This window comes from Leptopilina heterotoma, unplaced genomic scaffold, assembly GCF_015476425.1.
Source record: "Leptopilina heterotoma isolate Lh14 unplaced genomic scaffold, ASM1547642v1 Lhet_227, whole genome shotgun sequence".
NCBI lineage: Eukaryota > Metazoa > Arthropoda > Insecta > Hymenoptera > Figitidae > Leptopilina > Leptopilina heterotoma.
The window spans coordinates 670,388-686,600 of NW_025110945.1; the positions used below are offsets into that span (position 1 = coordinate 670,388).

Below are 16,213 nucleotides of genomic sequence, written 5' to 3' on the forward strand. Positions count from 1 at the left end.
AGGACAAACTTCTAGAAGTTAACACATTTATTCACGCGGGAAATTTAAATTCCAACCAATAAAATTAACAGTAAAATTATTAAAATATTTATATTAATACCTACATTAATTAGAAAACGACAATAAAATCAAATATTCAATATCTCCTTGTTGTTAGAACATAAACACCGAAAATTTATTCATCCCCATGAATATAGAGGAAAATATTTTCTTCATTCCTAGCGCAAACCTAACCTAGAAAAGTCAGTGAAAAATACCATCATGAAAAACAAGTAACGTCAAATCGTCATATTTATTTTTATTTCAAAATAATTCTAAAGTAACCTTGAATTAATTTCAAGTCAGTTATAAATGTCCGCAGAAAAAAGTAAATCTTAAAATTTCAATTTCAATGAGGAATTAAATAGATGAAATATATAATGATAGTATGTATATAATATTCGAAATGTACGGCATCTATTTTCGAGTCTAGTTCTCAATAGAAATTATTTATATCACAAGTGAGCCGTTTTTCCAGCCGTTCGGACGCCGGGGGTTTCCTTACTTTAAATTACAACAAAAAATAACAACACTGCCAAGAATTATGTCTTATTAAGAGAAAAAAAAGAAAATTAATCTACTGTATAGCAAACGAAAAACAAATGGACGAAATTTGGTTTCGACTCTCGAGTCAACTCGAAATTTTACAGGTATGAATTATTAATTTTTTACACTTCTGACTTTATTTTTATTTTATATAAATATAACTGTAGATTCAAAAAAAAATTCTCATTAAAATTAAAATTGAACGCAAATATTTTATGGGACAAAAATCATTTTTCAATCAATCACGTGACTTTTGACCGTTTTGGCTTTTCATCAAAATTTTCCCTTTATTTGTGATCGTACGCCAAATTGTCAAACTATTTTTATCAATCTTTTGGGACCAAGTTCTCGTTTCGATTTTTTTTTTATTATTTTGAATTATTTCCAGGAAAATTACTCTCTTAATAATGAATATTTTTTCGACTAAAATTCCAAATATAAACTAGAATTTAAAGAAAAATTTATTCGGAAAGTTTAAAATTTTCTATAGTTAAATTTTAGTAACTTGCTTTGAAAGTTTTCTTTAAATTAATTAAAATTAAAATTTTTTAATTAGTTAATTTAATATTTAATTGCTAATTTTTTAAGGTCGAGGCGTCAGTTTTTCTTCAACATGGACAACAATGGCTATCGGTATTCATATCGCATTGTCGACGAATTTTACAGGAATTAAATGACGAAGAATATTTTCGGCAGGTGAAAGAAGTTGGTTTACAAATTATTTATTTGATGAGAAGGAATTGGGATGAATTGCAATATAAAATCTCTACATTTCAATTTAACACGAGGGCTTTTTATCATCAAGTAGGAAATCTCTTCTCTAATGGAGGTTTGAAAATTAAATTAAATTATTTTGTTTTAATTAATTTATTGTTTAGAATCCTTCTGTCGGTAAATTTAATAATTTCTTAAATGACAATAATGATGTAACTATTTTTTTTTCTTTTTACACAGTTACAGGAAGAGAAATTGGCTTTTTCTTGATTGGAATAGCGACCGGAAGTTTGATTGGTTTTTGCATTGGGCAAAATTGGCGAAACACTCCTCGTCATTTGCATAATATGAAAGCAATTATTTGTCATAATTATAAAGGTGTTGAGGTTAGTTTCAAAAAACTTTGTTCTATATTAAAAATTTTGATCTCATTGTGCCTTTTTTAAAATACTTCATTTTAAATTCTTTTCGCTATTTTATATTTTACGTCAAAGAAACATTTGATAAAAAAACATTAGAAAATTCTGAATAAGAAATATTTTTTATACTCCTTTTTTGATGATTAAAAATAATGTATCGAATTGGTTTTACAAAATTTTTAATTAAAAATTTATTAATTTCTAACAGAAAATAAAAATGAAAAAATAATTTATATTCATCTTCAGGATTGCCACAGGTCAGGGAAATCTGGAAATTTAGAGAAAAGTCAGGGATTTTTATTAAAAGTACTGAAAAAAATTAAATGTTTAGAATTTATAAAAGAAATCTGAATTTTTGTGTCCTTTTGTTTGCCTCATAAAATTATTACGAATTCTAAAATACCTTAAATTTTTTCTACTTCTGACAATAATTTATTTTAAATGACTTAATTCTATTGAAGAACTGCCATAAAGTTATTACTCTTTAATCATTTAATGAAGTATTTTTTCAAAAATTGTAATTTCAATTCTGTTGAAGTGAGTTTCAATTTGAAAAGTTGTAATGCAATTATTTAAAAGAATTTACTATCTTAATAAATATTAAAATTCTTTCCAGAAATTAAATTATTTTCAAAATTAATAAAATTCTTCTCAGAAATTCAATTATTTTCAAAGTTAATAAAATTCTTCGCAGAAATTCAATTATTTTCAAAAAATCTAAAAAAAATTCTTCGACATAATTTCAGGATTTTTAATAAAATTTATTGAAAAATTCAATTATTTGCAAAAAATGTTCTTAATTAAATGATTTTCAATATTCTACTATTTTAATAAAATTTTTTAAAAGAATTTAATTATTTAACAAAAATTTTGATAATATTCTACACGAATTATTATAAATTCAATTATTTAAAATAGAATTTGCATATATTTTTTGGAAAAAATCAATTGTTTGAAACTGTTTTTATAATAAATAAAACTCATTGCAGAATTTCAATTATTTTGAATGCAATTCTTTTTTAACCGAGTTTTTCGAAAAATGTAATTATTCTTAAAAATGTCATTAAGATTCGTCGAAAAAATTCAATTATTTAAAAATTAGTTGATAAAATTATGTATAAGAATTCAATTTTAAGAAACATTCAATTATTCAATAAATTGTTTGTTTGTATTTAAATAATCGAATTCTCGTAGAATTTTCTAATAAAAATTTATTTAAAAATTAATTTCAGTTAATATTTAGATAAATTTAGATAAATCTTTGAAAATTTGAATTTTTCATACTTTTAATTAAAAATTCTATGGAACTAATTTTCTTCAAAAAGCTTAATCGAAATTTTTAAAAATTATGTATTTCAAGTTTTTATTTTCTCATGTATATTTAATTGAAGAATTTTTGAATTATTGAAATTTCGTAAAATTGAATTGTATACAAATGAATTTAAAGAAGAATTTTAGTTGAAAAATCTAGAAAATAATAATTGAATTGAATTTGAAGAATTTTGAAAATTTTAGTTCCCATAGAAAAATAATAACGGTTAAATATTTATTTAAAAATGAACTTATTGGTGTTTTTGAATAATTTTACAATTAAAGAAATTCAGGGAAAAAGTCAAAATTTTGTCTGGAAATCAGGGGAAAGTCTGGGAAAAACAAAATTAAATTTTTGTATCAACCATGTAATTATTTTATGAAATTTTGTATTACATTTAATACCCTGAACATTAATGATTACCATTCGAGAGTTAAAAATTGTTTATCTATTTTTTTCCTTAATTGAATACAAAGAGAAGAGATTTTTTTTAATATAAAGTATTTAGATCTTAAATCGACTTCAAAGATTAAAAAGTATGTTTTTTTTTATTTTCAATCATTTTAAAATACAAGATAAGTCAAAAATATCGATATTTTTTATTTTTAATAAATTTAAGTAGTTAAAACGTTATATTTAAACTATTAGATTCAATATTTATATACTTCGATAAATAACAAAAAAAAATTTCTATTTTTACTTTTAGGGCGTTTGCATGGTGGAGGACGCTGAAATGCCTATGATACAGAAAAAAAACGAACTCTTGGTACAAGTAAAAGCCGCTGCTGTACACAATGTGGACATAAATGTTTGCAATGGATATTATAAAACGTATCGAAGAATCCTCAATTCAGGCGTAAGTTTCTAACCCTATTTTTTCGAAGACCAGGAAAATTATATGTTACGATTTGTTTTTTATGTATTTCACAGAGACACAAAGATTTACCAGTAATTTTAGGCAGAGATTGCGCCGGAGTCGTCGTAGACATTGGTCAGAATGTCGTTAATTTCGACATTGGTGAAGAGGTGTTTCTCGCAGTGCCGGCATGGGCCCCGGGAACAATGGCCGAGTACATTGTGGTTCCTGAGACCCAAGTAGCCAAACGACCAAAACTAGTAACTTTTGAGGCGTGCGCCAGTTTACCCTACAACGGCTGCATTGCCTGGGACGCCCTTGTCAATGGGTCCGTCATCAAGGAAGGAAACGCGAAGGGCAAGAGGTAAATAATTTATTTCAGGCTTCACAGCCTGTCCCCTATTTCCCTGAAAGTCCCCTTTTTTAATTTTAGCCCCTAAACGTACCCTATTTTGAAAATTTCCCCTATTTTTTCGTCGCAGGAAATCAATTATTTTCAATAATTTTTAAGTAATTCTGCAAAAGAATTCAATTATCTTGATAACCAACAAAATTCTCCCCATAAAATCAATTATTCTTATAAATTTTAATGAAATTCTTTTCCAAAATTCAATTATTTTGATAAATATCAAAATTATTCTCAAGAATTCAAATATTGTCAAAAATTTTAATTAAATTCTTGGCAAAATTTCAATTATTTAAACAAAATTTAATAAAATACTTTGCACAAATTCAATTATTTTTATAAATTTTAATGAATATCTCGTCAAGAATTCAATTATTTTTATAAATAGCAAAATTTTTCGCCAAAAATTCAATTATTTTCAAAAATTTAAATAAAATTCTTTGCAACATTTCAATTATTTTTAAAAGTTTTTCGCAATTCAATGTTTTTAAATATTTACTATTTTCATAAAATTTATCAACAAATTTAATTATAGAAAAAACTTGTTGATACAATTCTACGAAAAGATTCAATTATTTTTATAAATAATAAAATTTTATTTATACGAATTCAATTATTTTCATCGCAGAATTTCAAATATTTTTAATACAATTTTAAATAAATTCCTTGAAAAATGCAATTATTATTAAAAATTTTATTAAAACTTGAGGAAAGAATTTAATTTTAAGAAACATTCAATTATTCAATAAAACAATAAAATTCGCGTTGGAATAATTCAAATATTTTCATAAATAACATTTAATTCGTCGCAGAAAATCAATTATTTTCAAAAATTTTTAAGTAATTTTGCAAAAGAATTCAAATAGCTTGATAAACAATAAAATAGCATAAATTCTTCCCATAAAATCAATTATTTTTTTAATAAAAATCTTTTCCAAAATTCAATTATTTTGATAAATATCAAAATTCATCACAAGAATTCAATTCTTTTGAAAAGTAATAAAATACTTTGCAGAAATTAAATTATTTTCAAAATTTTTTAAAAATTCTCGTCAAGAATTAAATTATCTTTATAAATAGATAGGGAAATTCTTTTCAAGAATTAAATTATTGTCAAAATTTTTTTAAACATTCTTCTGAAGTCAATTATTTTCAAAAATTTTAATAAAATTCTTTTTATGAATTCAATTATTTTCAAAAATTATTATTTAAATTATTCTCAGGAATTCAATTATTTTGAAAAAATTTAATAAAATTCTTCAAAAAGTTTTTAATTATATTTTCAAAAATTGTTATAAAATTCTTTAATATAATAAATTTCATTAAAATTTTAATTAAATTTCTTAAAAGAAATTAAATATTTTCAAAAGTTGTTAATACAATTCTTCGTAAAAATTAAATTTAAAGAAACATTTAATATTATTTATTTTTGTATTTAAATAATTGATTTCTCGTAAAATTAAATTATTGTTTTTCGTACTTTTCACTAACAATTCTGTAGAATTAATTTTTTTGAAAAAGTTTAATTGAATTAATAATTGATGTCATTGATTTAAAGTAGAATTTTAGTTAAAAATTCTAGAAAATGTTAATTAAATTGAAATGATACAAATAATTTTGAAGAAATTACAGGAACAATATTCTTATAAATTAATAATAAACTAATGATTTTGTTAGTCGGTCATCTTTAGGTTTTATAAAATTGTTCAATTTGAAAAGGTTAAAATTTGAAATTTTTGAACATCTTAATTCCAATGAAAAAAAAGGTTAAATATTTATTTTAAAAAACTATTGATGTTTTCGAATAATTTGACTTTTGAAGAAATTTGTAAATAAATTTAATAAAACATTTTTTTGAGTATCTAATAATTTTCAGAGTGAATCAGAATATTCTTTAGGGTCAGGGAAAGAGTGAAAGTTGTGTTTGGAAATCAGGAAAAAGTCAGGGAAAAATAAAGTTACATTTTTGTGGCAACCCTGTATAAATAAATTATATTTTTATATTTATTTAACCAATTTTTATGGTCCCCTAGAAGTCCCCTATTTTTTAATTTTCAGTCCCCTATTTCCCCTAAAATACTTTTTAGGGGGCAAAATAACAATATTTTCTCTGAGGTAAAATGTTCCATTTAAGAATTTCTATTACTCTGTAAAATTAATTACACTATATTTTCCACATAGCTGTAAAAAATAGACTAATTTAACTGAAGGATTACAAAAAAGGATAATAATTGAAAAGTAATTATAAAAAAATTTGCAGAGTTTTAATTTTTGGAGGCAGCACCCCAGTTGGATGTATTTTGACGCAACTGATAAAACTGTGGGGAGGATATGTTGTTTCCGCTTGCAGACCGCACGCGGTGCCTGTAACGAGAGCTTTGGGTGCCGACGAAGTTATTCCTCTTGGCGAGTCCGATATTGAAAAAGAATTGGAACTACGTGACAAGTATAATTTCTGGAATAGAATTTTAACCATTTCTTTCCATTATATTTATTAAAAAAATAATTTTTTATAGATATGACGCTATTTTTTTCACTGGCGGCCAAGCAACGGACGAAAATATCCTAAAGAGATATTTACTACATCGCGGAAGTTACATATCAACAGTACCAAAAATGTTGACGTCCGATTCATTGGGACTAGTTTTTGGAAGTCTTTTTGCCGGATGTGTGCGATTGCAACTAGTAATTCAGGTAAAATTCTGTAATTTTTACTTTAAATGAAATTTTTTCTCAAAAGAAATTTTTTTATGTAATTTTTTAAGTTTTATACTCTACATAAGTGCAGGCTTCGCACTCATTTACTAGAGTAAATTAAACCTACTATTTACTAGAGTTTTTACGATTAGCTATTATTTGGATACTTTTTTTAGATTTGTAACACAAAAGCAACTTTTTTCTTTCTTTTTTTTAAAAAATCTTCACTACTTTAAACTCGCTAGAAGTTGAAATATATCATTCTCAAAAATATTAATAAAATTCCTAGAAACAATTCAACAAATTTTAATAAAATTCTTTGAAACGATTCAATAATTTCACAAATAATGAAATTCTTCGGTAAAATTCAATTATTTTCAAAATCTACTATTCTAATAAAATTTCACAAACGATTCAATTATTTTCACAAATAATAGATTTTTTCCCATGAATTCAGTTATTTAAAAAAATTTTAATTTCTGTATTTTTTTCAAGAACCTTAATTTTTTTCAAATACTGTTTGTTAAAAAAGAACAAATTTGTAATTATTTGGACCCAAGACCGCAATTAACAAACAGTATTTGACAAAAAAATTTTAATAAAATTTGTTGCAAGAATAAAATTATTTTCATAAATAATAAAATTCTTCAAAGGATTTCAATTATTTTTTTTTACAATTTTCAATAAAATTCGCTAAAAGAATTCAATTATTTAAAAATTTGTTGATAAAATTATGTATAAGAATTCAATGTTAAGAGACATTAAAATATTCAATAAACTGTTTATTTGTATTTAAATAATTGAATTCTCGTAGAATTTTCTAATAAAAATTTATTTAAAAATTAATTTCAGTTAATGTTTTAGATAATAATTGAATTTTGGGGAAGTTACTAAAAATTGCAATTTTTAGAAATATTTGAATTATGTAAAAGTTTCAAAGTAAAATCTTTGAAAATTTGAATTTTTCATACTTTTAATTAAAAATTCTATGGAACTAATTTTTTTCAAAAAGCTTAATCGAAATTTTTTAAAATTATTTCATGTTTTTATTTTCTAATGTATATTTAATTGAAGAATTTTCGAATAAATGAAATTTCACGTAAAATTAAATTGTAAACAAATGGATTTAAAAACTCTCAAAGAAGAATTTTTTCAAAAATTGTTAAAAATAATTGATTTAAAGAAGAATTTTATTTAAAAATTGTAGAAAATAATTGAATTGAAATGAGGAAAATAATTTTGAAGAAGTTTCGCAAGAATTCAATTAATTTCACTCATAATGAAATACTTCGCTAAAATTCAAGTATTTTCAATTTTATTTCCTATTTTCATATAATTTCACAAAAAAATTCAATTATTTTCACAAATAATAAATTTTTTTCCAGGAATTCAATTATTTAAAAATTTAATAAAATTTATTGCAAGAATCAATTTATTTTCATAAATAATAAAATTCTTCGAAGGATTGCAATTATTTTTATTACAATTTAAAATAAATTTCTAGAAAAATGCAATTATTCTTAAAAATTTTATAAAAATTCTTTGAAAGAATTCAATTATTTTGAAAATTTTAAATTTTAATAAAATTCTTTATATGAATTTAGTTTTAAGAAATAATCAATTATTCAATTAATTATTTGTTTTTGTATTTATATAATTGAATTTTCGTGTAACTTTCTAACAGGAATTGATTTAAAAATTAATTTCAGTTAAAATTTTAGTTAATAATTGAATATTAGAAGCATTAATGTATGAAATATTAAAAATAATTAAATTTCAAGATTTTAAAATTGTCAGTCATCTGAAATTTTAATTGTTGTAAAACTAATAATATTTAATTTTTTATTATAAAAAATTAATGATTATAATCTTTAGGGTTCAAATTATATTTAAAATTATGTCAGTAGTTGCACAGATTTTACAGAAGGAAATTAAGAAATTAACCACAAAACATTCGTTTTCTTTTGTTTTTGAAGGTTAAATTTTTAAAAAGTGTAAAAATCGAATAAAACTCTGTGCAACTACTGACATAATTTTAAATATAATTTGAACCCTAAAGAACACCACTTTGGCATAAGTGGGAAAAATTTCTATATTTATCAGTGGTTGTAATGGAAGAAAAAAATCGAAAATCAATTACTTCGCTTTTGAGAAAAGTCACATTTTTGACGAAATTTCAATTTATTTAATGTTTTCACTATATTAAAGTTATTTTTTATTACATATTTGAAATATTCAAGAAAAAACAAGTCAATTTCATATATTACATTATTTTTTATCTTTTGGTATAACGGAGTTAAAAGTTTTAGAAAAATCTTTTGCTTCTGAAGATGTTAAATTTAAAAAAATCATAACTTTTATAATTTTGATCAAATAAAAAAATAAAAAAACATGTATTTACTTATTTTTCTTATAGAATTCGAAAAAAATTGTTTTAATCCAAAAAAAATTTTGAGTGAAAATTGTTCCTTTTTAATTTCAATAAACTGATGAAATTCTGAAAAAATGACACCTCAACAACAACAGATAAATTCTTGTAAAAAATCTCAATTCTATAGAAAAATACAATTCAAATGATTCTATGAACGTTAAAATACGTTAATTTCTTCGGAAGATAAAAAGAAGTTAGGGAAATCACTAAAAATGGGGTCTTTGTTAAATATCTTATTGAAAAATAAACATTTTTGTCGTAAAAGTGTCATTTTTTAAGAATTTTTTCAGTTTATTGAAAATGAAAAGGAAAAAGATTAAGTTATTATATTTTTCAAATTAAAAGTTATTTTAGTCATCAAAAAAGAGGGGGTTGCACATTTACCGCCAGTAGTCTATCTTGATTATTTTCAATTTCCATTCAAATATGTTGAAAATTATAAAACAAAAATTAATTTTTTACAGTACTTTTTCGGAATTAGTAATTACAAATGGAAAGATGGTGCAAAGATAGATGTGAATTATCTAAGATGCCTACAAGAACTTGTCGATGCGGATAAACTTCAAACTGTTGTCGATCGTGTATTTTCACCAGTGCGCATCGATCAAGCACTTGATCACATTATGGACCCAAATGCAATTGGCAGTACGGTTATAAAATTTCATTGAAATTATAGCGTCTACGAAGAAAAACGAAAAAAAAAATTGTTTCCAGATATTTTTGTCCACAAATTAATATTTAAAATATTCATCATCAGGATTCAGAGACAGATTACATAAATTTATATTCTCTTGAAAACGAAACATCCCAAGACTGAAATAAAAATTCGACTCGTCCGAAGGTTTTTTTTTTTAATTATCATTAATATCAGTGAGACAATAAACGAGAAAAAAAAGGAAACATCAAGTTTAAGAAAAAAAAGTGTACTTAGTAAAAAATATATTATATTAATATAATATATTTATATGTCAATGGGAAATTTCTATAAACTGGAAATAATTGCCCGAATATATTTGTAAAAAAAGAAGCCTTTGATTTTTTAAAGGCGTTGTTTGTATATTTCAAATTGTATTTTATATAAAAAGAAAATAATTTTATTTTGCAATATTTTTTTAGAAATCATTTTTTACAGAGTTTTAAAATTAATGCACTTCGGATGCGTAATTTTTAATGTTTAAAATTTTTTCTGGAGTTTATTGAAAGTATTTGTTAAGTTTGTATATCTAATAAGTGTATATTTTATGAAATAAAAATATAAAAATGAAAATAATTCTCAAGAATAAATATATTTTTTAAAAATAAAATTTTATTAAACTTACTCATTCATACAATCTCACAAAGCAAAAAGATTCTCAAGTGAAAAAAAGTTTGGAAAAAACATGTTTTTAATATAAAACGTAATTAAATGAAATTTAAAAGGTATTTTAAAAAAAAACTAAAATGTAAATTATTTTGCTCTTCCTCGTTTTGCACCCGATTTCCCCTTTTTCGCGGGTGTTTTCTTATCTTCGACTTTTCGCTTCTGGGGATTTGGATTTGGCAAAACTTTAAAGAATGAATCGAGTCTACCCTGAGTTGATGTATTTCGCGCTTTTAGCAATTTTTTTGTTCCATTTCTAACTCGCTCTTCATTAAATTGCTTGTCGCCGCACAAATACTGCACCAAACCTTCCTCATCTGGATCCGTCCATTTTAGCTGAAAAAAATTTCCAATTATTGAAAAAAATGCTAAATTACAAAAAATTATTTGAATTTAAAAATATTTTTTCACATTTTTTATAATAAAATAAATTATTTCTTAAAAATAACCTCGACTTCATCTGGATTCTTCACTTCCGGTTCCTGGAACAAGAGTCTCGCTTGTTTATAATTCCAATCTTCAGGAACGGAGAATTTTTTCTTGTCCAAATTCTCGATAATTTTTTCCAGTGACCTGTGAGTTTTAATCAATTCAATCGCTCGTTTTGGACCAACTCCTTTAATGCTGTCCGTGTAATCGCAACCCAACATTATACAAAGATCGATAAACTGGAAAAATGAAAATTAAATTATTTTTTACATTCAAAGTATTTTAAAAATTGAATTTTTTTTAATAAAAAAAACGTTTTTGAATATTTAAATAGTTGGTAATATTCAATAAATTTTTGTTAGTTGGAATTTATTATTTTATGGAAAAATATTTTCAAAAATGAAACATACTTCGTCCTTATTTAGTTCCAATCCCTGAAGGACTTTGTCGAAATGAAACTCTTGTACTGGCAATTTTCGCGCCTCACTGAATGTCAAACGACGTAAAAGAACATTGGCACCGAAAGTTAATGCGTCCATATCCTCTGTGGCCATTGCGAAAACTTTTCCCGATTTTACAAGAGCCGCGCATTGGGCTTCAGCCTCGCAGGGAGCCTAAAAGTAAGGAAATAGAAATTTTTTAAATATTGAAAAAATTAATTCTTTAACAATGTAGAATATTATTGATAAACAAAAAAAAGTTCTTCGCACTTACGTCGATGTAGGGAACACCCATTAATTTCAAAAGTTGTTTTGCCTCCTCGTTGTGAGTTTTTGTGACTTTGACTAAGCGTCTGTTAAATTTGTCCATATCCTCAACATTTCCTATTTTAAAAGAAAAAAAAATTGGTAATGAGTTCTTTTAAAACATTTAGTTTGAAAATTTCGAAATAAAATAAATCAATTTGAGATAATTTAAACATTTTTTTGAAATAACGCATCTTATTGAACCTTTTTTAGAATCTTTATAGTAATTATAATTTTTCGAATTTTCTAGATGCAACTTAAACTTTAATAATTTGCACTTTCTAATGGAATGTATGTAGATAAATTTTTGTAAAACAGGGTTGCCAGAAAAATTTAATTTTGTTTTTTCCTAACTTTCCCCTGACAAAACAAAATTTTGAATATTTCCCTGACCCTAAAGAATACTCAAAAAACGTTCTATTACATTTATTTACGAATTTCCTAAATTGTAAAATTATTCAAAAACACCAATAACTTAATTTTCAAATAAATATTTAATCATTATTATTTTTCCCTGGGAACTAAGATTTTCGAAATTTCTAATTCAAACCTTTTAAAATTCAATAACTTATGAGAATAAGTTATCGATCGCTTTCTTCATGTTTTATAATAATTAAAGGTGACCGAGTGATAAAATCATTATTTTATATTATAATATAAGAATATTGTTATTGTAACTTTTTCAAAATTATTTTCATCATTTCAATTCAATTATTATTTTCTACAATTTTAAAATAAAATTCTTCTTTAAATAAATTATTTTTAATAATTTTCGAAAAAGTTTTTCTTCGAAAATTTTTAAATCCACTTGGTTACAATTCAATTTTACGTGAAATTTCAATTATTCGAAAATTCTTTAATAAAATATACATTAGAAAATAAAAACTTGAAATAATTTAAAAAAATTCCGATTAAGCTTTTTGAAGAAAATTAGTTCCATAGAATTTTCAATTAAAAGTATGAAAAATTCAAATTTTCAAAGATTTTAATTTGAAACTTTTCCAAAATTCAATTATTTCTAAAAATTGCAATTATTAGTAACTTCTCCAAAATTCAATTATTATCTAAAACATTAACTGAAATTAATTTTTAAATAAATTTTTATTAGAAAATTCTACGAGAATTCAATTATTTAAATACAAACAAACAATTTATTGAATAACTGAATGTCTCTTAAAATTGAATTCTTTTGCATAATTTTATCAACTAATTTTTAAATAATTGAATTTTTTCGACGAATTTTAATAAAGTTTTTAAAAATAATTACATTTTTCGAGCAATTCGATTAAAATTGAATTAAAAATAATTAAAATTCTGCTATGAGTTTTATTATTTATGAAAATAATTGAATTATTGCAAAGAATTTATAAAAAAGTTTCCAAAAATTGATTTTTTCGAAAAAGTTTATGCAAATTCTATTTTTAATAATTGAATTCTTGTAAAATTTTAATTATTTTATAAAGTAATTGAATATTTATTTATTTATTTACAACAAAGATCCCGCGATCCAAAATGGATCATAAATGGGAAATTTTGCAAATAATTTAAAAAAAAATTTTGAAAATAATTGAATTCTTGTGATGAATATTTTTATTTATGAAAATAATTGACTTTTTCCGAATCATTTTATTATTTATGAAAATAATTTGAAAACTTATAAAAATAATTGAAGTACCGCGAAGAATTTAATGCCAAATTTTAAAACATTTGATTTCTTCGAAAAAATGTTTGCAAATTCTTATTTTAAATGATTGAATTCCTCTCAAATTTTTATATTTTTTTTTGGAAAATAATTGAATGTTTGTGTAGAATTTTATCAAAATTTTTGTTTAATAATTGAATTCTTTTGGGAAATTTAATTAATAGAATATATTAATAATCTAATTAGTAGAATATTGAAAATCATTGAATTAAGAAAATTTTTGAAAATAATTAAAATTATGCCATAAATTTTATTAAAATTTTTGATAATAATTGAATTTTATTACTTTTGAAAATAATTGAATTCTTGTGATGAATACTATTATTTATGAAAATAATTGAATTTTGCAATGAATTTTATTAAAATTCCAGAAAATAATTGAATTTTTTCGTAGAATTTTGCTATTCATTTATAAAGATAATTGAAATATTGACAATTTCTTTTAGATTTTTTGAATATAATTGAATTTCGATGAAGAATTTTACTATTTATAAAGATAATTGAAATGTTGATGGGAATTTTTTTTTAATTTTCGAAAATAATAGAATTTCTGGAAAGAATTTTAATATTTATTAAGATAGTTGAATCCTTTGAAAGAATTGCATTAAAATTTTGAAAATTGAAACTAATTTCAATAGAATTGAAATTTAAATTTAAAAAACAATACTTCATTAAATGATTTGTAAGTAATAACTTTATGACAGTTATTAGAATTAAGTTAGCAAATTAAGTTATCAATAGAATTAAGTTATTTAAAATAAATTATTATCAGAAATAGAAAAATTTAAGGTTTTTTTAGAATTCTTTGTAATTTTATAGTTTATGAGTCAAACAAAAAGACACAAAAATTCAGAATTTTCTTACAAATTTTAAACATATAATTTTTTCCTGCACTTTTAATAAAAATCCTTGACTTTTTCCTGATTTTTCTGACCAATTCTACTTTCCTTGACCTGAGGCAACCCTGTAAAAAATCTCAATTCTAAAAAAAATACAATTTAATTGAGCGTATGAACGTTAAAAAACATTAAAATCTTCTAAAAAGATATAAAGAAATTAGGCAAATTTTTTTTTGTTAAATATCTGATTGAAAAATTAACATTTTTTTGTCGTTAAGGTGTCATTTTTTCAAAATTTTATCAGTTTATTAAAAATAAAAAGGAAAAAGATTTAGTTATTATATTTTTCAAGTTAAAAGTTATTTAATAGTCATCAAAAAAGTAGCGGTCGCACAATTACTGCTGTTAGTGTACTTTCGCACAAGTCAAGCTCTGATTTTTAATTTAAATAAATTCTTTACCCGCTTCCTCAGCAGCTTGAAGAAGTTTTTGAGCTTCGTCTCTTTTTTCGGCCCGTTTTGCCAGTTCACCACCTTTTAAATTTGGTGGTTTACCATCGAATACGTAAACTGGTTTTATTCCCTGTTCGACGAGTCTGATTGTTCTATAGAAAGTTCCCATTAAATGGCTGCAAAATAGAACAAAAGAATCAATTACCAAATTAAGTAAAAATGTGCAAATAAAAATGAATTTATTTATTTTGAAAAAGAATTTGAAATATAACTTGTTTATTTACATTTATATAATTGGAGTATAAATTACTGAATATAAATCTTGAATAAAAATATAATTATTTAATTATAAATTATTAAATAAAAATAAACCTTAAAATAATTTGAAATGAAAACATAAATAATTTTCACCTAGTTGTTTCTCCGTCCGTTGATGTTAATTGCGCCCCATCGGAACGGACAGCGATTAAAAATTGGTAAAGACACATAGAAGCATCGATAGCTATTTTACGTCCTGAAAAAGAAAAAAATTTATTTTCAAACACAATAAAATTAAAATTTACTATTGTTCTTTTCTGTATTACCGCGGTATAGGTCAATTCTCAATTTAACAAAACCGCCAAAAATACATAACCTATTCTTTACAAGAAACGCAATTATTTAATTCACGTTTTTTATTTTCTTTATTATTTTCTAATATTTTTAATTTTTAATAATATTTTAAATAAAAAATTTACATTGTTTCTTCATGAAAATAAATGAATTTAACATTTTTGAGAAAATATATAAGAAGGAAATATAAAATATAATTTTTCAAAAGTGAGGTTATGTTTATAGAAAGAAACAATAAAAACAACTCACCAAAGTAATGTTTCAACTCGGATTCTTTAATAGATTGCGGCGCAACATCCGCAATTAATTTGGAGAGTCCTAAAATTCCCATTTTCTCACAAGAAACCAAAAAATACTTAATATATAATTGTCAAGAATTCGTGAGCACATGAAACAAACAATTATTAGGCGCGAATCAAAACAATGATTGTCAGGCATTATTTGCGCAGTATTTTGCGCATGGCGCTAAATTTTTAAATCTGTTCAAGACAAACACATTGTTTTAGGTTCTGTTAAAGAAAAATTCAAAATTATAGAAAATAAATAATAATACAAATTGAAATAATAATCGATTTGTCGATAAATGATGGGTAAAATCACGAAGTAGGTAAAATGTAAGAGAGCAATAAAATTGAAGAGAAATGAAATTTACC

The 16,213-nt window shown here is 23.0% G+C and overlaps 2 protein-coding genes across 2 annotated transcripts; one reads left to right on the forward strand and one right to left on the reverse strand.

Annotated features, from left to right (window-relative positions):
• The first annotated feature begins 230 nt into the window (after positions 1–230).
• Positions 231–10,106, forward strand: LOC122502314 (reticulon-4-interacting protein 1, mitochondrial-like). Its single transcript, XM_043612300.1, has 9 exons — positions 231–425; positions 518–689; positions 1,174–1,414; positions 1,540–1,685; positions 3,737–3,886; positions 3,961–4,250; positions 6,553–6,738; positions 6,809–6,986; positions 9,885–10,106. The coding sequence occupies exons 2-9, from the start codon at positions 642–644 to the stop codon at positions 10,086–10,088; spliced, it is 1,443 nt and encodes a 480-aa protein (XP_043468235.1). The 5' UTR covers positions 231–425; positions 518–641; the 3' UTR covers positions 10,089–10,106.
• Positions 10,107–10,706: 600 nt separating this feature from the next.
• LOC122502315 (flap endonuclease 1) lies at positions 10,707–15,991 on the reverse strand. The gene is made up of 7 exons (XM_043612301.1): positions 15,810–15,991; positions 15,360–15,462; positions 14,958–15,124; positions 11,924–12,033; positions 11,620–11,823; positions 11,230–11,448; positions 10,707–11,116 (listed from the first exon to the last, which is right to left on the reverse strand). Exons 1-7 carry the CDS (start codon positions 15,889–15,891, stop codon positions 10,868–10,870), a joined length of 1,134 nt encoding a protein of 377 aa, XP_043468236.1. The 5' UTR covers positions 15,892–15,991; the 3' UTR covers positions 10,707–10,867.
• Positions 15,992–16,213: the final 222 nt, after the last annotated feature.

Bases quoted from the DNA above. Each gene is read 5' to 3' on its own strand.
- LOC122502314 (XM_043612300.1), top strand. From the start codon at position 642: ATGGACGAAATTTGGTTTCGACTCTCGAGTCAACTCGAAATTTTACAG. The intron at 4,251-6,552 runs GTAAATAATTTA...AAAAATTTGCAG, and splicing joins GGAAACGCGAAGGGCAAGAG to AGTTTTAATTTTTGGAGGCA. The intron at 6,739-6,808 runs GTATAATTTCTG...AATTTTTTATAG, and splicing joins GAATTGGAACTACGTGACAA to ATATGACGCTATTTTTTTCA.
- LOC122502315 (XM_043612301.1), bottom strand. From the start codon at position 15,891: ATGGGAATTTTAGGACTCTCCAAATTAATTGCGGATGTTGCGCCGCAA. The intron at 12,034-14,957 runs GTAAAGAATTTA...CTTTTAAAATAG, and splicing joins TCAAGCTGCTGAGGAAGCGG to GAAATGTTGAGGATATGGAC. The intron at 11,117-11,229 runs GTTATTTTTAAG...AATTTTTTTCAG, and splicing joins AGAATCCAGATGAAGTCGAG to CTAAAATGGACGGATCCAGA.